The 17,116-nt window shown below is 46.0% G+C and overlaps 7 protein-coding genes across 7 annotated transcripts; 6 read left to right on the forward strand and 1 right to left on the reverse strand.

The window, feature by feature from the left end:
• The first annotated feature begins 210 nt into the window (after positions 1-210).
• Positions 211-3,938, forward strand: EDB93DRAFT_255509 (Sec63 Brl domain-containing protein). The gene is made up of 9 exons (XM_041455870.1): positions 211-255; positions 302-375; positions 451-529; positions 581-1,432; positions 1,484-1,740; positions 1,794-2,187; positions 2,236-3,198; positions 3,248-3,351; positions 3,403-3,938. Coding segments are annotated over exons 2-9 (3,084 nt in total). The 5' UTR covers positions 211-255; positions 302-373; the 3' UTR covers positions 3,836-3,938.
• On the reverse strand, positions 3,900-5,297 carry EDB93DRAFT_1204025 (glutathione S-transferase C-terminal-like protein). Its single transcript, XM_041450968.1, has 7 exons — positions 5,177-5,297; positions 4,963-5,125; positions 4,888-4,908; positions 4,733-4,837; positions 4,298-4,676; positions 4,116-4,240; positions 3,900-4,057 (listed from the first exon to the last, which is right to left on the reverse strand). The coding sequence occupies exons 2-7, from the start codon at positions 4,993-4,995 to the stop codon at positions 4,013-4,015; spliced, it is 708 nt and encodes a 235-aa protein (XP_041309052.1). The 5' UTR covers positions 4,996-5,125; positions 5,177-5,297; the 3' UTR covers positions 3,900-4,012.
• Positions 5,298-6,026: 729 nt separating this feature from the next.
• EDB93DRAFT_1082967 (uncharacterized protein) lies at positions 6,027-7,081 on the forward strand (the record flags this gene model as incomplete). The annotated part of the gene is made up of 4 exons (XM_041445726.1): positions 6,027-6,098; positions 6,158-6,476; positions 6,535-6,575; positions 6,638-7,081. 4 exons carry the CDS (start codon positions 6,027-6,029, stop codon positions 7,079-7,081), a joined length of 876 nt encoding a protein of 291 aa, XP_041309053.1.
• A 427-nt stretch (positions 7,082-7,508) lies between these two features.
• Positions 7,509-8,044, forward strand: EDB93DRAFT_1083004 (Metallo-dependent phosphatase-like protein; the record flags this gene model as incomplete). Its single annotated transcript, XM_041445731.1, has 2 exons — positions 7,509-7,761; positions 7,818-8,044. Coding segments are annotated over 2 exons (480 nt in total), but the record flags the coding sequence as incomplete, so codon positions are not given.
• Positions 8,045-8,858: 814 nt separating this feature from the next.
• On the forward strand, positions 8,859-9,913 carry EDB93DRAFT_1249133 (uncharacterized protein; the record flags this gene model as incomplete). Its single annotated transcript, XM_041452807.1, has 2 exons — positions 8,859-9,287; positions 9,773-9,913. 2 exons carry the CDS (start codon positions 8,859-8,861, stop codon positions 9,911-9,913), a joined length of 570 nt encoding a protein of 189 aa, XP_041309055.1.
• A 307-nt stretch (positions 9,914-10,220) lies between these two features.
• EDB93DRAFT_1239940 (uncharacterized protein) lies at positions 10,221-16,164 on the forward strand (the record flags this gene model as incomplete). The annotated part of the gene is made up of 15 exons (XM_041451697.1): positions 10,221-10,350; positions 10,543-10,704; positions 10,869-11,047; positions 11,097-11,178; positions 12,865-13,021; positions 13,105-13,495; positions 13,544-13,741; positions 13,794-14,016; positions 14,063-14,431; positions 14,478-14,725; positions 14,780-14,867; positions 14,913-15,128; positions 15,168-15,295; positions 15,378-15,803; positions 15,853-16,164. 15 exons carry the CDS (start codon positions 10,221-10,223, stop codon positions 16,162-16,164), a joined length of 3,309 nt encoding a protein of 1,102 aa, XP_041309056.1.
• Positions 16,165-16,588: 424 nt separating this feature from the next.
• EDB93DRAFT_1082805 (uncharacterized protein) lies at positions 16,589-17,073 on the forward strand (the record flags this gene model as incomplete). Its single annotated transcript, XM_041445714.1, has 2 exons — positions 16,589-16,844; positions 16,901-17,073. Coding segments are annotated over 2 exons (429 nt in total), but the record flags the coding sequence as incomplete, so codon positions are not given.
• Positions 17,074-17,116: the final 43 nt, after the last annotated feature.

A 17,116-nucleotide genomic window follows, 5' to 3' on the forward strand; every position in this document is an offset into this window, starting at 1 on the left:
CATTTACATTCATTTGTGTAGGTACGTCAAGAAGAGAAGCTTGAGCTTGGTAAATTGTTGGAACGTGTGCCTATTCCTGTGAAGGAAAGCGTCGATGAACCCGCAGCGAAGATCAACGTCCTTCTACAAGCGTATATATCACAACTTAAACTTGATGGTTGGTGACGATTCAGCCATCTATCATATTGTGCTAATTTGATAATTAGGTTTTGCTCTCGTGGCCGATATGGTCTTTGTTCAACAATCTGCCGGCCGGTATGTGTGTCTCAACTTAGTTTACCCAAGCTCACGCATCTCACAGTATTCTTCGTGCTATATTTGAGATCTGCCTGAAGAGAGGGTGGGCAGTACCAGCACGTGCATGTCTTGACCTATGTAAGATGGTTGAGCGACGAATGTTGGTGGCTTTTGATAAGGTTGTTGATTGTCAACTTATTGTTTGGTCTTTAGGTGGGGCTCCATGACACCGCTTCGCCAATTCAAGGGTGTTCCACAGGAGGTCATCCGAAAAGCAGAGGGTAAACAATTCGTAAGTTTACATCAGCTCAAGTAAGGCACATGCTAATATATTTTTCACAAGCCATGGTATCGCTACTTCGATCTCGACCCTCCTGAAATTGGTGAGCTCATCGGCATTCCAAACGCCGGCAGGCTCGTACACCGATTGGTACACAGCTTCCCCAAGCTGCAGCTGCAAGCACAAGTGCAGCCCATCACCCGCTCCCTTCTTCGTATCGACTTGTCTATTGTTCCTGACTTCCGATGGGACGAGAAGACCCATGGAACAGCTGAGACATTCCTCATCATGGTTGAAGACGTCGATGGAGAGATTGTTCTTTTTCACGACTCATTTGTCTTGCGCCAGCGCTATGCAGAGGATGAACATAACGTCACTATCACGGTTCCGATGTTTGAGCCCGTTCCCCCGAACTACTACATATCCGTTGTCTCCGACCGATGGTTGCACGCCGAGACCAGACTACCCATATCCTTCAAACACTTAATTCTTCCAGAGAAGTTCCCACCTCCTACCCCTCTTCTCGAACTCCAGCCACTCCCGCTATCTGCCCTACACAACAAGGAATTCGAGAGCATCTACTCATCCACCATTCAGACATTCAACAAGATACAGACGCAGGTCTTCCAGGCTCTCTACACATCTGATGAGAATGTCTTTATTGGCGCACCTACTGGAAGCGGCAAGACTATCTGTGCTGAATTTGCTCTGCTCCGCCTTTGGAGCAAACGCGAGCAGCCCAGGGCGGTCTGTATTGAACCCTACCAGGAGATGGTCGACCAGCGTGTCGCAGAGTGGCGTCGGAAGTTTAGCGGCCTGCAAGGCGGCAAAGAGATAGTAAGCCTTACAGGAGACACCAGTGCTGATCTTCGACTTCTTGAGAAGGGGGATGTTATTGTTTGCACCCCATCCCAAGTAAGTTTCTCTAATCGTGTTGTGAATCTCTCACTCAACCGATATTTTTAGTGGGATATCCTATCTCGAAGGTGGCGACAGCGCAAGAATGTGCAGAACATTGGTCTACTGATTGCTGATGAAATCCAACTAGTAGGTGGAGAAGTCGGTCCGACGTACGAAGTGGTGATATCTAGGACCCGCTACGTCTCTGCGCAAACGGAGGTCAAGACTCGCATCGTCGCCTGTGGTGTCTCGCTCGCTAATGCCAGAGATCTTGGTGAATGGATGGGCGCACCATCACATGCAATTTTCAACTTCTCACCTAGGTACATTTTGCGACCTGTAATCAATATTCAACCTACTAAATGATGCTTTGTAGCTCGAGACCGCTGGATATGGATATCCATCTCCAAAGCTTTACTATCCCTCACTTCCCTTCGTTGATGATTGCCATGTCTAAGCCCGCTTATCTATCTATCATTGAGCATTCACCCACCAAACCCGTCATCATATTCGTTCCATCAAGACGCCAGTGCCGGCTAACGGTTGACGACTTGTTAATACACTGCGGAGCAGATAGTAACCCTGATCGCTTCTTGAATATAGAAGAAGCTGACTTGCAGCCCCACCTCGACCACATCAGTGAAAAAGGTCTTGTTGAATGCCTGAAACATGGCATTGGGTATTATCACGAGGCGCTCGATAAGCAAGACAAGCGCATTGTCGAACGCTTGTTCCAGTCTGGAGCAATCCAGGTTTTGGTGGCATCTAAGGTGTGTAATCCACGACCCTCCTACTCACCAGCATCTGAGCGTCTGCAGGACACTGCATGGAGTCTACCCGTCGCAAGCTATATGGTGATCATAATGGGCGTGCAATACTACGAGGGCAAAGAACATCGATATGTTGACTACCCAGTCATGGACGTCCTACAGATGATAGGTCGTGCTTGTAGGCCGATGGAAGATGATCGCAGCCGATGTGTCCTCATGTGCCAGCAGACGCGCAAGGACTTTTACAAGAAGTTCCTTGCAGAGGGTCTGCCCATCGAGTCCCACCTACCTACCCATCTATTGCACGACTATTTCCTCGCAGAAATCGCTGTCAAGACGATTGAAAACAAGCAAGATGCGATGGATATCTTGACATGGACGTACTTCTACCGCAGGATGACTCAAAACCCCAACTACTACAATCTCCACAATGTCAGCCATCAGCATTTGTCAGATCACCTGTCGGAACTCGTGGAGAATACCTTGCAAGACCTGGTGAACTCGAAGTGCATTTCGATCGAAGATGAGATGGACGTTTCGGCACTGAACCTCGGGATGATAGCGGCGTACTATAATATCTCATACGTCACTGTGGAGGTGTACACGCTGTCGCTGAAGGAACGGACGAAACTCAAAGGTCTTCTGGAAGTTGTTTCCTCTTCCGCGGAGTTCGAGTCGATTCCTATCAGGCGTCACGAAGACAACATACTTCGCCGCATCTACGACCGTGTTCCCGTCAAGCTCGATCGTGCGGATTTCGAAGCCCCTCACTTCAAGACCTTCCTTCTGCTTCAAGCTCATTTCTCTCGTATCCAGCTGCCACCAGATTTGGCGGCGGACCAGGTTCTAGTTCTGGAGAAGGTTTTGAACCTGCTATCGGCATGTGTGGATGTTATGTCTTCGAATGCATGGCTGAATGCCCTGGGAGCAATGGATTTGTCGCAGATGTGTGTACAGGCGATGTGGGAGACTGATTCGCCCCTCAAGCAAATCCCCCACTTTGAGCCAGAGGTATGTCTATTCTTCTCGGCACTCTTCACTACTGATCCAATTTCAAAAGATCATCAAACGTTGCAAGGATGCTGGCATTGAGTCTGTTTACGACGTCATGGAGATGGATGATGATAAACGCAACGAACTTTTGCAAATGGATGGTCGTCAAATGTGAGTTCTATCATATGTAATCATTTTAACCGCTTCTAACAGTGTGTCTAGGCGCGATGTAGCGACATTTGTCAACTCATACCCGACCCTCGACGTGTCCTTCCAACTTGAGAAGGGAGAATATACTGCTGGTGCACCCATCACCATGCAGGTTTCTCTTGCCCGTGACGCAGATGAGGAGGATTCTGATGACCAGACTGTCGTCGCACCTTTCTACCCGACGAAAAAGATAGCAAACTGGTGGCTCGTAGTCGGGGAGCCGAGCACAAAGCAGCTACTATCAATCAAGCGCGTCACCGTCACCAAGAATCTCTCGGTGAAATTGGAGTTCACGCTGCCAAAAGGCAACCACGCCTTAAAACTCTATGTCATCTGCGACGCGTACTTTGGCGCAGATCACGATCTCAATGTGGAACCTATTGATGTTGCTGAGGGCGAGGACAGCGACAGCGATGATGAGAGCGGAGATGAGATGGAGGAGTAGTTGGTATGCTCATGTAAGATCTCGATGTATCTCTACCGTCTTTGTCGCACAGCTTTCTTTGCCGATTGTTAATTGTATGATTTATCTATTAATATTTGTCTGGATGTACTGCAAATCTCTAACAGTGAGTAGGGTATGTCGTACGAAGCTCATTGTATTTTAGCAGGTATATGTTCACTACGTGCGCGCGTAGAACGTCTTGAAGAATGTGGTCACACCCTCCTAAACGTAGTGCAGCAATTAGTCATTGGCCTACAGCCAGCAGCGGAAAAATACACACTTTATCAAAGGTTTGCTTGAGACTTGGGCGCTCCAGTACTCGGTCGGCGTATTTCATGAATTTAGCGAACTTGGGTGCCTTTAGCTCCTCACCCAGCTTAGACCCCATACCGACAGCAAATTTACCTGATTCCATTAATCAGCATCAATTTCTTCGAAAAGATACAAATGTGAGTGCTCTACCTGAGTCAGCCTCAGTGATGACCATGAGCCTTGCCAGGTGCGGAGAGATGCAAGCATCTGCAATGGTGTAATGGTCTCCGACTGCGAAATCTCCGCCCTCCCCGAGAAGTCCTTGGATAAATTCAACGCCATTCAAGACATCCTCGTATGACCCACGCCCTGCGATGAAGCCATAAAGCGGGTCCTCGAAGTGTTTAGTGTTCGCATCAACGAAGGAACGGACTTTTGCACGCGAAACAGGATCCTTTGGCAAAAGGCCAGAGTCTGGATAGAGGTCCGCCAAGAATTCAAGGATGACATTGGATTCTGCGATTTTAGTGGACGAGGGCGAAGGATCATCGGGGGCGACATTGGGTCCTCCATATGCCACAGTGGGCACCTATGTGGTATCATATCAATATTTCCGCAATAGACACAGGGCATCATCAGACATACCTTGCCGACAGGATTCACTTTGCTAACAAACCACTCTGGTTTATTGAATACGTCTATTTGGTAGCCTTTGTAGGGTGCATTAGCTTCGATAAGAGCTAATTCGGCCTGTCGAAACGCGTCAGAAATTTTTGAAATGGTGTCAGCAGTCATTTCACCTTTTGACTATAGGGCGAGAGCTATAGGGCTATGCGTCAGCCAAGTCCTTCTTTTCGATTTCTATTATTTCTCACCTTGTGAAGGTATAGAGTCAGCTGTTCAAGCATGATGATGGTGATGGTGATGATTGAATAGAAACTTGGGTGACTTCAAGGCGAAAGAATGCTCATATTTATGTGTGAGACAAGTCGCTCTCTGCGACATCAGAGCATCACATCGCTTGCAGTCAGTTGCTGACTGAAATCTGCCGTCAATATTATGAACTTCATCACAGGCGGTCTTGCTTACCATTCATGTGAATAAGCCTTACGAATGCACTTGAAAGGTACCCACGAGAAACCTCGTGAAGCTGACTCACTGAGTTCGGGGGCCGGGGAGGTTTTAACTTGAAGCCTATACATAATACGACAGAGCAGGAACGATACTGACTGACAACTCATTGGCTGATTCAGCAGGATTCTCGGGGTATCCCGACTCCGCTTTTGGGACACCCATTTTCCTATAGGATATCATCCTCTTGGCTCATTATTGGAATTCAAAATGCATCTATGCTCTTGACAAGAAGTGGTTCTGGAAGATGGACGAATTCGTGCCTCACAAGGTCTCACTCTCTAACCAGTGTACTCGACATTCTCAACACATTATGCACATGGTCAATTGTACCCAGCCTCTCTCTACCGATGGCGGAGTCGTCACGTCGCTATGTTCAGCCTTCACGGCATCCGTGACTAGTATTGCAGGTTGAACTTCGTTGAAGTATGTAATGCTCTCGATCTTCGAGACTGTCTCTGAGTCTCATCGTCTAAAATGTTGGAGAATGACAATACTAGCAGTATTCTTGAAGGCGAGCGCCACCCGCCTCAGGAGCAAGTGACTCAATGACTCGGTAGTACTTGTAAGTTGTCAGGTTCCTTCATGTTCTTGTTCACGTACACATTTTTACTCACACACCGTCATAGTCTATATCATGTGTACTAATAAGCGTGCAGCTTTGTCAAACTCCTCATTAAATACCGAAGGACTCGGTCAACGTAACTGGCCTGGATTACGGCGCGTTTTGAAATGAAAGTGGTAAACGATATATAAACCGATAACATCTGAGATCGCAAAATACAACATCCAGTAACACAACACCATCATGTCTGAAGCGCTTTTCAAGTCCTTTGCTATTGTCGGTGCAGGCCCTCACATCGGGATTCCTATCGTGAAGGTAAGCATCAATTACGATATTATTTTCGAGTGTAATCCTTAGTTAATGATTCCTGTCAGGCATTCCTGGCCATTGGCGCGCCAATTCTCGTCATTGCCCGGCCGACTTCAACAAACACCTCTGCACTCCCTGGCAATGATCCTAACCTAAAAGTTGTGCGCGCAGATTATACATCTGCATTTGAGGTCTCAGCAATTCTTCGTGAAAACAAAGTGGACGTCCTCATTTCTACAGTTACATTTGTTTTCGGAGGGGTAGTTGTACAACACGTTCTCGCGGACGCTGCGAAGGAGGCGGGTGTAAAGCTCTTTGTACCCAGCGAGTTCGGCGTACCGCCAGGAGCAGTCGGTCTAGCTCATGAAAAGCATGCTTTTGCAGGTGAATGATTACAACCGATAGTAACACTTTACAGTGTAGACTCATCCTCCGTTCACAGTCTATGCAAAATCGATTGGATTGCCGACTCTCCGCATCTATGTAAGTGTTTATTTGTTGGTATTGCTCCAAGTATAACGCGCTGAACACGATACATCCATTAGAATGGATTATTTAATGACTTCGTGCCCTGGCTCACTGCACTAACTGAAACTGGCAAGTTTCATATCGTGGGCAAAGGAGATAAGCCAGGATCCTTCACTGCGATATCCGACGTCGCAGGATATGTGGCTCACGTTCTTACCACTCAACCGCCATCTCATCTACTTGATGTTGAACTCCGCATCGAGGGACAACGTGCAACGCTCTCTGAGATCAGTGCCCTATACAAAGGAAGCGTAACTGTGGTACACTGTGATGCCCTTCCTACAGAAGGTGTACCCGCCGCGGATGTCTGTACGAGCTACCAGCAGCGTTTTGACATCGGAGCAGCAAGTTGCGGCTGGAACCCCGATACACAGACCGATGACGCGGAATTAGCGAGCAAGGGCAATTCACTGTGGGAGGGTCACCACTGGCTGACTGTTAGGGAGGTTCTTGGGTTGTAATCATATGTACGTGCACGAGACCTTGTGGAATCAGCTATTCTTCAGTATTTACGGTAGGGGTTTATGGATTCTAATATAGGACTATTATTTGGAACTTTTCTGGAGCACGAGAGTGTCAGATGTTTTTATGGCATGCGGAAAGGAAGGCAACATGTACTCGGACTCCTTATCGGTCATGATCATGGTGTCACTTGTTGACATGTTTTTCTTATTGTGTACGAGTTTGTGTAGCGGGTTCAAAACCACACAGAACCATTCTTATATCGTCAGAATGAATAGTCATATTGCTGTAGGGGGTGGTCTATCATGCATGACATGACCATTGCTAATGTCCAGCTACGGGTCTACTTAGTTCAACACATACATGCCAATATGTATGCGTCCTCGATTGTTCGTCAGGCTGATACCTTACTGATCATCTCTCCAGTACGACCTGATGAAACTGTTTGAAGTTGGCGATAGTCCACCGGATACACGTTACCTTTTCCTCGGAGATTACGTTGATCGGGGTTACTTCAGGTGTGTCTCGCATCAATACTCTACCTTTTCCAACTCATCCCATCATACAGTGCGTTCTGTATCTGTGGTCCCTAAAGATCTGGTATCCCGACACCTTTTCCTGCTCCGTGGCAACCATGAATGCCGGCATCTCACAGACTATTTCACTTTCAAGCTTGAATGTTTGTTTCAATCACTCCATCTCTAAATGAATCTGCAACTAACCGTGGCCACTCAGGTAAGCATAAATACTCGGGGCGCATCTATGACGCTTGTATGGGATCCTTTTGTGCGCTTCCCCTTGCTGCTATCATGAACAAGCAATTCCTATGCACCCACGGCGGTCTTTCACCAGAGCTGAACACTTTGGATGATATTAGAGCGGTATGTTGTGCACTACATAGATCAGAGGTAATCCTAGGAACGGATGTCAAGCTCGACGTCATTAGCCGTCAGGCCTCCTAGCAAACGAATAATCATAACCTGAGATTCCAAGACAGGTTCAAAGTCATTGATCGTCCTCGGAAGGCCCAAGCTGCTTGGTCTGATGACTCTGATCTTCATTCCCGACCATGAAATTTAAATAGCTTGTGGTCGTGCAATCACATTACGGAGGACATCATATTCTCAAGATTACTGGCTAGAAGCCTTGGACTCGGAATGTAAGAATGAGTGCAGATGTATGGATGGCAAGGGTGCTTTCTGCTGCGAAAGGCGCGTACACACTCTGACACTTGAGATTTTCTACGAGCTTGCACATTGACTAGTGCTGCCGCAGTTCAGTCCCGAACCTGAACTTTTGCGAACGGAACCACCGTTCAGTCAGGGGTTCGACGTACAATGCAGGACTGAACCTTACATAAGTTCTTCGTTCGGGTGGTCTCGGATGGATGCCGGACCCGTTCGGACGAGTCTGAACCGGTCCGAACCCATAATTAGAGTTGCAGGTTTGTTGCTTCTGTTGTAGGGTTCGGGAGAAAACTTCCTGCTTATTAGCAGCATGCTAATTAGCCTGTTAATAACTAGCTATTAACACACTAATATCTCGTCGCAAAATTCACGAGGCTAATAATGCTAATAACTCCCTACGACTGGCTGTGCCTCAGATATCGAGCGATCAGGTCAGGAATACGACCGGCTAGCTTCTACTACTGACATATGATCGAATAGTTACCATAGATAATGGTTTTAAAATTTTCCGGTACGAGCCACGCTGTGCGTGCCGTTCAACGTTGCGAATCATTTCAACCAACCACACCCACACCAAAAGATCACCCTTATGAATACCATCGAGGTTCACGACGACGTCGAGCATCACGGTCACGCTGATGTTGGATTCACGCAGATGTACTCGATTCCAGAATATCTGGCCATAACTCTTTTCCCCACCTCAGACATTCCCATCTCTGCATTCGTCAAGTTTGCCATTCCGTCCGTCACTTCCACCCATCAGGCTGCTTTGCCAAGTGTTCACCAATATTTCTGCTTGGAACCTCCACACTCCAGCCCAATTGATCACGCTCAAACGAGTTCTGCGGCAGCCATGGTGACAAACGCTGACTTCGACGTTGAATCCAAGGTAGATTTGAGTGCAGATGGTTTGTTGGCAGTGTTGGCAGAATCACGGCCTAATGTGGACAGCACAGGGAAGGGCAAGGGCAAGGCTGAGGCTGAGGATATCGATGGAAGCGATGACAAGTGGCCGGAGGTATGGGAATGAGTGTTTTTTGCATTGGCTAATTAGCTAGGATTATTAGCGAGTTTTTCGCCTGCTAAAAATCAACATCATGTGATTGGCTAAAAAGCAGCTAATAATCTGCTAGTTAATAACTCCCCCAGACCTACCTGGCTAAAAAGCTTGCTAATAATTACTGAAATACTTTTATCCTGAACCCTATTCTGTTGCTTCTGTTCTGCGACTCCTCAAGTTCGAAGGATACTTACTGTCGACACATCAGTAAGTTTGCCGGTGAAATCATCACTGGCGTAATCCTCACTGGTGCCATCATCACCAACACAATCGATCGGAATAGACATTGCATCACCAACATGATCGATGGAAATGAATATTCACATCTCGTTCTGGCCTTGCGCAGAACATCAGCCAAGAATAAAAGGGTGGGGTATATGCAAGGTAAGTTTAATTATCAAAACATGTCTAACTCTGCAGTTAATGCTAATGGCATTTTGAAGGATGCATCCAAAATCGAATGGTATCATGATCCTGATGACGACATGCCCATCTCGCCCCATCCTGAATCCTCGTCTAAGGCTTTGCCCCCTGGCCCTCATACACCTCAGGCATTACTTCTCGGTATCATTATAGACCTTTGAGGTAGGGTTTTTATGTTGTGGGAAACTTACCTCTGAGGTGCGCCCTCCCACCGTTCTATTAATAACATGCCTCATTCATTTCATCCAGCACCTCCTGGTGTGGCTTGCGTGGCGCTCGTGCTACCTGAAACTACCCTCCTTTCATTATTGCACACCTCCAGCAATCCTCGCTCGCCTCGAGCAGGGTGATCTCTATATGCTCTCGGGGCTCTTGCGTCACAGGAATCAGAGCCTCTGATGTCTATATTGTCCGCTAAGTTTGAGGAGTTAGTGAGTCATAATTTTCCCTCACACTCTCCCTTTCACCATGGTCTCAACCAGTGCTCACGCTCCTACTCATGGAGCTCAATGTGTGTCTTCTGGATTAGGCCACCACTTCGTTAGCCCGAAGAAACCCAGAGACAAGAAAAAGACTCAGAAACATGTCGAGTTACCTGGTGTGCAAGTTAAACACCGTCAACTGCTAGTTCGTATGCAGCAACTGATGAACCCCGAGCCTGGGGGGAGTGAAGTTCATGCTGTAGATGCAGTTGAGACTGTCTCTGACACCAGCCAGACTGACACTTTTGCCGAAATTCCTGATCCAGACTTCGAAATCCCATCAGAACCTCCTTCCGACATACTTGTAGAAAAATCTCCAGTCAAACACCACATTTTGCCAGACAAGGCTATGGATTCGTCGTATATCAGCTGGAAAACACTAATACCCTTCCTTATCGAACCTCATCTCAAATATTCGGCACGAACGCTAGTGACAGCACTGGAGATCACCCCCAGGGTTATCTCTGCATGTGCAACACTTTCAGTGCCCTCAAAAGCGAACATCAATCGCGTGTTTATTCTTTGACAGTAGGTTTCTTATCTACGACTCCTTTACACCATGTTGACAAATGAACACATTCAGGATTTACGACTATCGATGTCCTCAGTTGTAGATGCTCCATGCTTCCCCAAGTCCTCCTTTACCATGGTTTATTTCCAACCGCTCCCTCACAACCTCATATGGCTGTCTCAATCAAACTTCTATCATTTTATCAGGCACTTTTCGAATGGTCCTGTGATGCCATCAATGTCTTAGCGTCAGCTCTAAAAACGCACTACTCTTGCAGAGGTTTCGTCATGACAGATAAACGAGTAAGTTATTAATTATGTGGCATATGTTTAAACTGATTAGTTACACTAGGGGGAAATTATTCAGGATCCTTTTCGTCGAGGCCTGGGCTATGCTGTACAATGGTACTACATTCTTCAAGTCCAAATCGAACGTTGTCCTGCATGATGTGGGAATCATGCATGGACATGAATACTAGGTGACCCTCAAAAGACAAAGTCTGTTAGCTTAGTCCTCAGACTAGTCAACCCATACCTTGGTTTCAAACCATGGTTCATATTTCCAGTTTTCCCCAAGTTTCATGATCTGAATACGTTTTGACGGAAAAAGTCTAATGTGAGATGGGAATCACATTTAGACCTAGTTGATGTGAGAAGAGAAATGGAGGTTAAGGTATAGCCTTGCCTTTGGCTTATTCACTTTGGCTAGAGAAAACCATAGAGAAAAGTACAAAGCCTATAAAAAAACCTATCCAAAAAGACCGTGTTTCAATTCCTGCCAACTGTATTATTTTGACTGCATTTCAATTCCTGCCAACTGCATTATTTTTTTTGACTGTGTTTCAATTCCTGCCAACTGTCTTATTTTTGCTACCTACTTTTCTCTAGTGTTTCTTTACTTTACTTTTTCATTAGGATGCTTTGACTCACCTGACACTTCATAAAATTGTACCCATAGGGTATGATGTCATTATGATGTCATAAGACTCCACAGATACTCCTGCAGGTATTCTGTTGAAAGATATTATGTCATCAAGCTCTAGATTATTCTACTCTACAATGACATCATTCATGATGTCATTTCCTTCTAGAATATTCTGCTCCACAATGACTCACTCTGACTCACTCATGGAAGGTTCTGGAATCTTTTGCTCCACAATGATGTCACTCTTGATGTCATTATGATGTCATTACTCCACATTCCAGAATGTTCTGCTCCACAATGATGTCATAGCTCCATCTTTCACTTGTATTTTATTCTTTTATTGGGTTTGACCCAATATTTTGATTGGTCCTCCTTATTTTTTATTGTTTGTGAACCTAGGTTACTTTCCCACACAAAATGTATATAAGGAGAGCCCATTCTCCCCCCAAAAAAAATATGATCTCCCATTTGTAGCAATCTGCCTATCAGATATTTCACTTGCAAAGTTAGTCCCTTTGAAGTGAGACAAGTGCAGGGAAAAGAATTCTCTTGAGATTATAAGTTTCTTACCTTAGAAACTTATTTAGTGCTATAGACCAAGCGTTCTTGGTCACATATATTGTCTTTGAGACCCCTTTGTCTCATTGCTCTGTGCCCTTTGACTAAGCGATCTTAGTCATCTATCATATTGTTGAGACCACGTCTCACTAGTTGTCCCATAGACCAAGCGATCTTGGTCAAGTTATAGTCCCCTTTGTTCAAGCGATCTTGAACATATATCGTATATTTGAGACCATTGTCTCACAGTCAGGTGTCCATAGACCAAGCGATCTTGGTCATATTTTGTATATTTGAGACCATGTCTCACTAGTTCCAGTATCCAAGTCCAGAGCCTAGAAGGAGATTTCCTAGGCAAATACATTCCAGAAACCGAATTACGTGTCTAGAAGCTTATTCCTAGACAAGAGATTTGAGTTTCAATAAAGAAAAGTAAAGCTCCGGCTAGGTTGATCTTTATAAAAAGATTAGTTTAGCGAGCCTCCCAAGAACTCACACGTTATCTACCACGAAATAGGAAAAGTCGTAGACCGTGTTAATCGAGGACTGGCAAGCAGTCTTATCCAAAGTGTAATTGTGGTGTCATTACATTTACACAACTTTATATAAGACCCTCAGTTATTAAGACAACGTCAAGTCGAAGAAGCTTTGCAGAATAGCCATGACCGGGTGGCAACCCTTCATCCTCAAACAGAGGATCACGTCTCAACCTCGTCACCTTTGTCTACCCTATGTAGAGGCCGCTGTGCACCCATACTTATTCAACGGTGTCCTGCATGTTTTGGAGGGACAATGTTTGGGAAATCTACTGCTGATGGAGGAGATATTCACACTGCCACAGATGGCAACTTCCACCACCACCATTGGCGTGCGGCAGGGGATTGCCCCGCTTTTATGACCCCACTTATTTCATTCCAAAGCAGTTTGTTGATGATGTTGGCCGCCGTATAGAGGCTCAACGTAAGAGGCCTGCCAAGTCGGCTGTACCCCTCGTTCCTGACGAGGCTATCGACCAATGTGAAACTGCTTATGAAGCAGCCGATGGGAAGAAACAGAAGGCAGCAATGGATAGCTTTGATGATACTGGCATCATGGCACTCATATGTCGTCATGATATCCCTCTTTTTTTTGCTAATATCGACTCTCCGGGAGAACAGCAGAAATATTTGGTGGCCCTCCTGGAACATTTGTTCTCGTTGATCCCACCTTATGCTACAGTTGTAGCTTTGTATGATGTCGGGTGTGTCCTTGCCCGATCCCTTAGCAAGGTAAGTTCATCTGGTCTCCATTTAGGTTCATCCACTCATCATCTTTAGTATGACATTCTCCCTGGCAGTATCGTCTCACGTTTGCACTTTGCAACCACTGCCATGCATGCCTATGGGCATGAGTGGGCATGTCAGCTAGTGTACAACCCACGCATGTGCATTGGGCTGGGTCTTTCAGATGGCAAAGGAACCGAGAGGCTCTGGTCTTTCTTGGTGCACCTAATTGGTGTTGAAAGGTCGTCATCGGTACACCTTCTTAAATCTTGTCGTTGATTCAAGTCTTATTGCATAACGTCAGCGTCAGCGCCATCTCTGGCTGATCAACCGTCAGGCCGCAGCTATAGAATCCGAAATGCAAAGTGACTTAGGTGATTGGATTCAACAATGCCTCAAATGTGGTGTTAATGACCAGGGAACTGCTGCCCAAGAGGTGCTCGATCAATGCGAACTATCTGTCAATGATCTCGAGTCAGAATGGTCTCAGCAACGAAGCTCGCAGCTCTCAGTCCGCGCACATAAGTGTTTTTAGTTGATATTGAATACAATATGAGTTACATTTGTTTATAGATGCCCCTGCTCGCCTTAAAAAGGGGTTAGACACTGTATTGACCCTACAGGCTGACCTTGATACCTCCGATACAGCACTACAATCCACCAGGCTCATGCTCGAGAAAGGAACTGCCTCGCAAGACACTCTGGAGGCTCTGGAGGTTCTTGAGAGAGGACACAATCATCTTATGGCCAAAGTCAAAATTTTATACGCATCCCTCAATATTCACGACCAATTCCCCGAACTAGAAGGCATCAATTTGGACTTCGTTCAGCTTCTTCTGATGGCGCGTGACTTGAAAATGAACATTCGCAAATGGGCAATCACAAGTTTTTTTGAATGGGATAAACTTGACCGTGCCGTTGGCGGAGCTCAGCAGGCATTAGGTAAATCATTCATACCTGTGATTTGCTATCAACTGATAGTCGTTAGGCACAAAATTACATCAACAAACCCGCAAAGCTATTGCTAAGCGCCAACCCGCTCTGTTGACAGCACTCAGGAAGTTTAATGCTTACTGTGAGCACTTAGAAGTGTTATATGACCCTTCTTGGGGGATTCCTTTACCTAATCCTCTCCCGACCAAGCTTGCAGAGCTGCGCAGTGATCCCACTCTAATGGAAGATGTGTGGATTACGCCATCGACAGGACAAGTTCCTCAGTGGTTAGAAGATGCTGATGTCAGAGATGGCATCCATGCACTTCTGAAATGAGAGTGCTGCTGAGAAGAACAGAAGTGGCTCGGTATCGAGGCCAACAATCTATGTCGTTTCTTTGGGGAAGAACTTGCTGCACTCGAGCTTGCACTCCGCACACCAGGATGTAGGTTTCTTATTATTGTATGAATTGTTTTTAATGCATAGACAGGTGAACTTATATCTGTCTTGCTGAGGCAGCACCGCAATCAATTACTCAGACTTCAAACCCGCTGGGCAAACCCATTAGCCTCTTCGCTTCGCTTCACATCCCGTGCCAAGGATGCACTGGAGATTGCCATCACCCTTTCAGGTGGTGTCCAATCACCAAATGTGCACTGGCTCAGCACTACGTTACTGGAAGTACCTGATCCTGAGGGAGAACTCAGTGATGTTGAGTTTGCTGAGCCTCTTGACCTGCCAATAGTTGAATTTGAACATGCCGCTCTCGCTGATGTTATAGAGGATGATTTGGGTCGAGAGGAGGTTCGAGACTTCGATTCGATGGATCATGTTAATGACGCTCATGCTGTCATCTTGTGGGAGGCTCCCGAGGTGCGTCAGTCCTTTAGGAATTATTTGAATGTTAACTGGGTTTTAGTCTGTGCTGATAGATGACTCCTACGTCCCACGTAAGGAGGAGCATGTCATTGTTCCAGGGACAGTTACCGGAAGAGAACTACCTTCACGAGATGGATACCCTCATCAAATTTTCGAGCCAAAGGACATTGCCTTGCTTACCTCACCCACAGCATTTCTTAACAATACTTGTATTAATGGGTGCACCGTTTTGCTATTTTCCGAACTAAAAAGTGTCTCCACTGGTTGTTGCGCTTTATTAACAACCCACGACCTCCCTCGCATTCAATACAATGCATCTGATGATATTCTCTGGCGTAATGTATCATACACACGTTACTGGGAGAAAGATATTTGGATTCTTCCGATCCATCGTCCCTCCAATATTGGCCATTGGGTGCTGTGCGTTATTCGGTTCTCCAACAAAGAATTGCATCTGTTTGATAGTCTGGCTGAGAAAAAACCTTGGAAAAATGATGTTAAGGTAAGTTTACTTGTGTTGAGGATTTCACATGAGGCTTATGTACTCTAAGGATATCATGAAGCTTATTGCTCGTCTCCTTGCTATCGCACGCCAACGACATCATCACGTCACCACTGAACTTGACGGATGGACAACACGGCCATTGAAAGTGAGTAATAATTTGAGTCTTTGGTTACATGCATCTAAACTTTCTTCTGAGACCACGCCTGTACAGACCAATGGTTATGACTGTGGAGTATGGGTATTGGCAGCAGTTGCTGCTGTCTTACGAGGACGTCATGTAACAGGACTCTGTGAGGATGATATGCACCACTTGCGGCATTATCTACGAGCTCTCATTCTTTCTGTACCGTGCCTCTAGAACATCAATATCACATAGATATCTACTTGTATGGATTCAGTCCACGAATTATTAAGTTTGTCAAAGAGGCTGCCATCCGGCGTCAGGAAAACTCGTTCCCACCCGACGCTCTAGCCGTTCCCCCAGCACCAGCACCAGCACATCCTACACATGATAATGGTGTCATGGGAGGTGATGTGTCATCTGCTCAGGCTCGTCACACATCTCCACATCTCCATGATCCCGACCCTCCCCATCCTGCAGCTCTACAGGATATGTTTTACAATCCTATGGAGGCACAACCAAGCAGATGGTTGCTGCAGGACTCCAATTTTGAACAGATGGATGATGCATCGTTCATGGCACTGCTCATGGAGACACAGTGTTCTCTGATCCTCAGAGCAGCAAAGACGCACCTTCCTTGACGTCAGGACAGTCATTTGTTCCTGGATGGAAGTCTACCAACAACAATGCGATCCTCAAAGCTGCTTTCATCAAAATTGAGCAATCGTTCCTTGAGCTCTCTCAGTTGACATCAGTTCCGGTGCAGCAAGTCATTAACTGGTTCTTGAAAAGTCGAGGTCAGACAACAGTCAGCACTAACTTCTGGAACATATATGCTCGCAGTTACTTCAAGGATCACACAGAGCAAGAACTTGTGCGTGTTGGGCATAAGGTTCCTGCAGACGGAGGCTCTCTGGGTAAGTCCCTACTATATTTGTTGATGTTGTACTTACAGTTCCATCGTGGATGTTAGGTATGTTGATTCGGACAAAATGTTATGACCTCTTCAAAGAGGCCTTTCCAGACACATACAAAGACATTCTGACCATCCACGATGAAGTGAAAATGCTATCTGCTTCCCCTCAAACTGTCTCTCAACGTGCACAAGAGTTTCAAAATACTACCGAAGGATGTTTAGTATTGTAAGTATACTTCCTCCACGCCTCACTGCTTGCTGTGCCCTGACCAT

The sequence above is a fragment of the Suillus bovinus genome, assembly GCF_016758785.1.
Source record: "Suillus bovinus strain UH-Sbo-P2 chromosome Unknown EDB93scaffold_18, whole genome shotgun sequence".
Lineage (NCBI taxonomy): Eukaryota > Fungi > Basidiomycota > Agaricomycetes > Boletales > Suillaceae > Suillus > Suillus bovinus.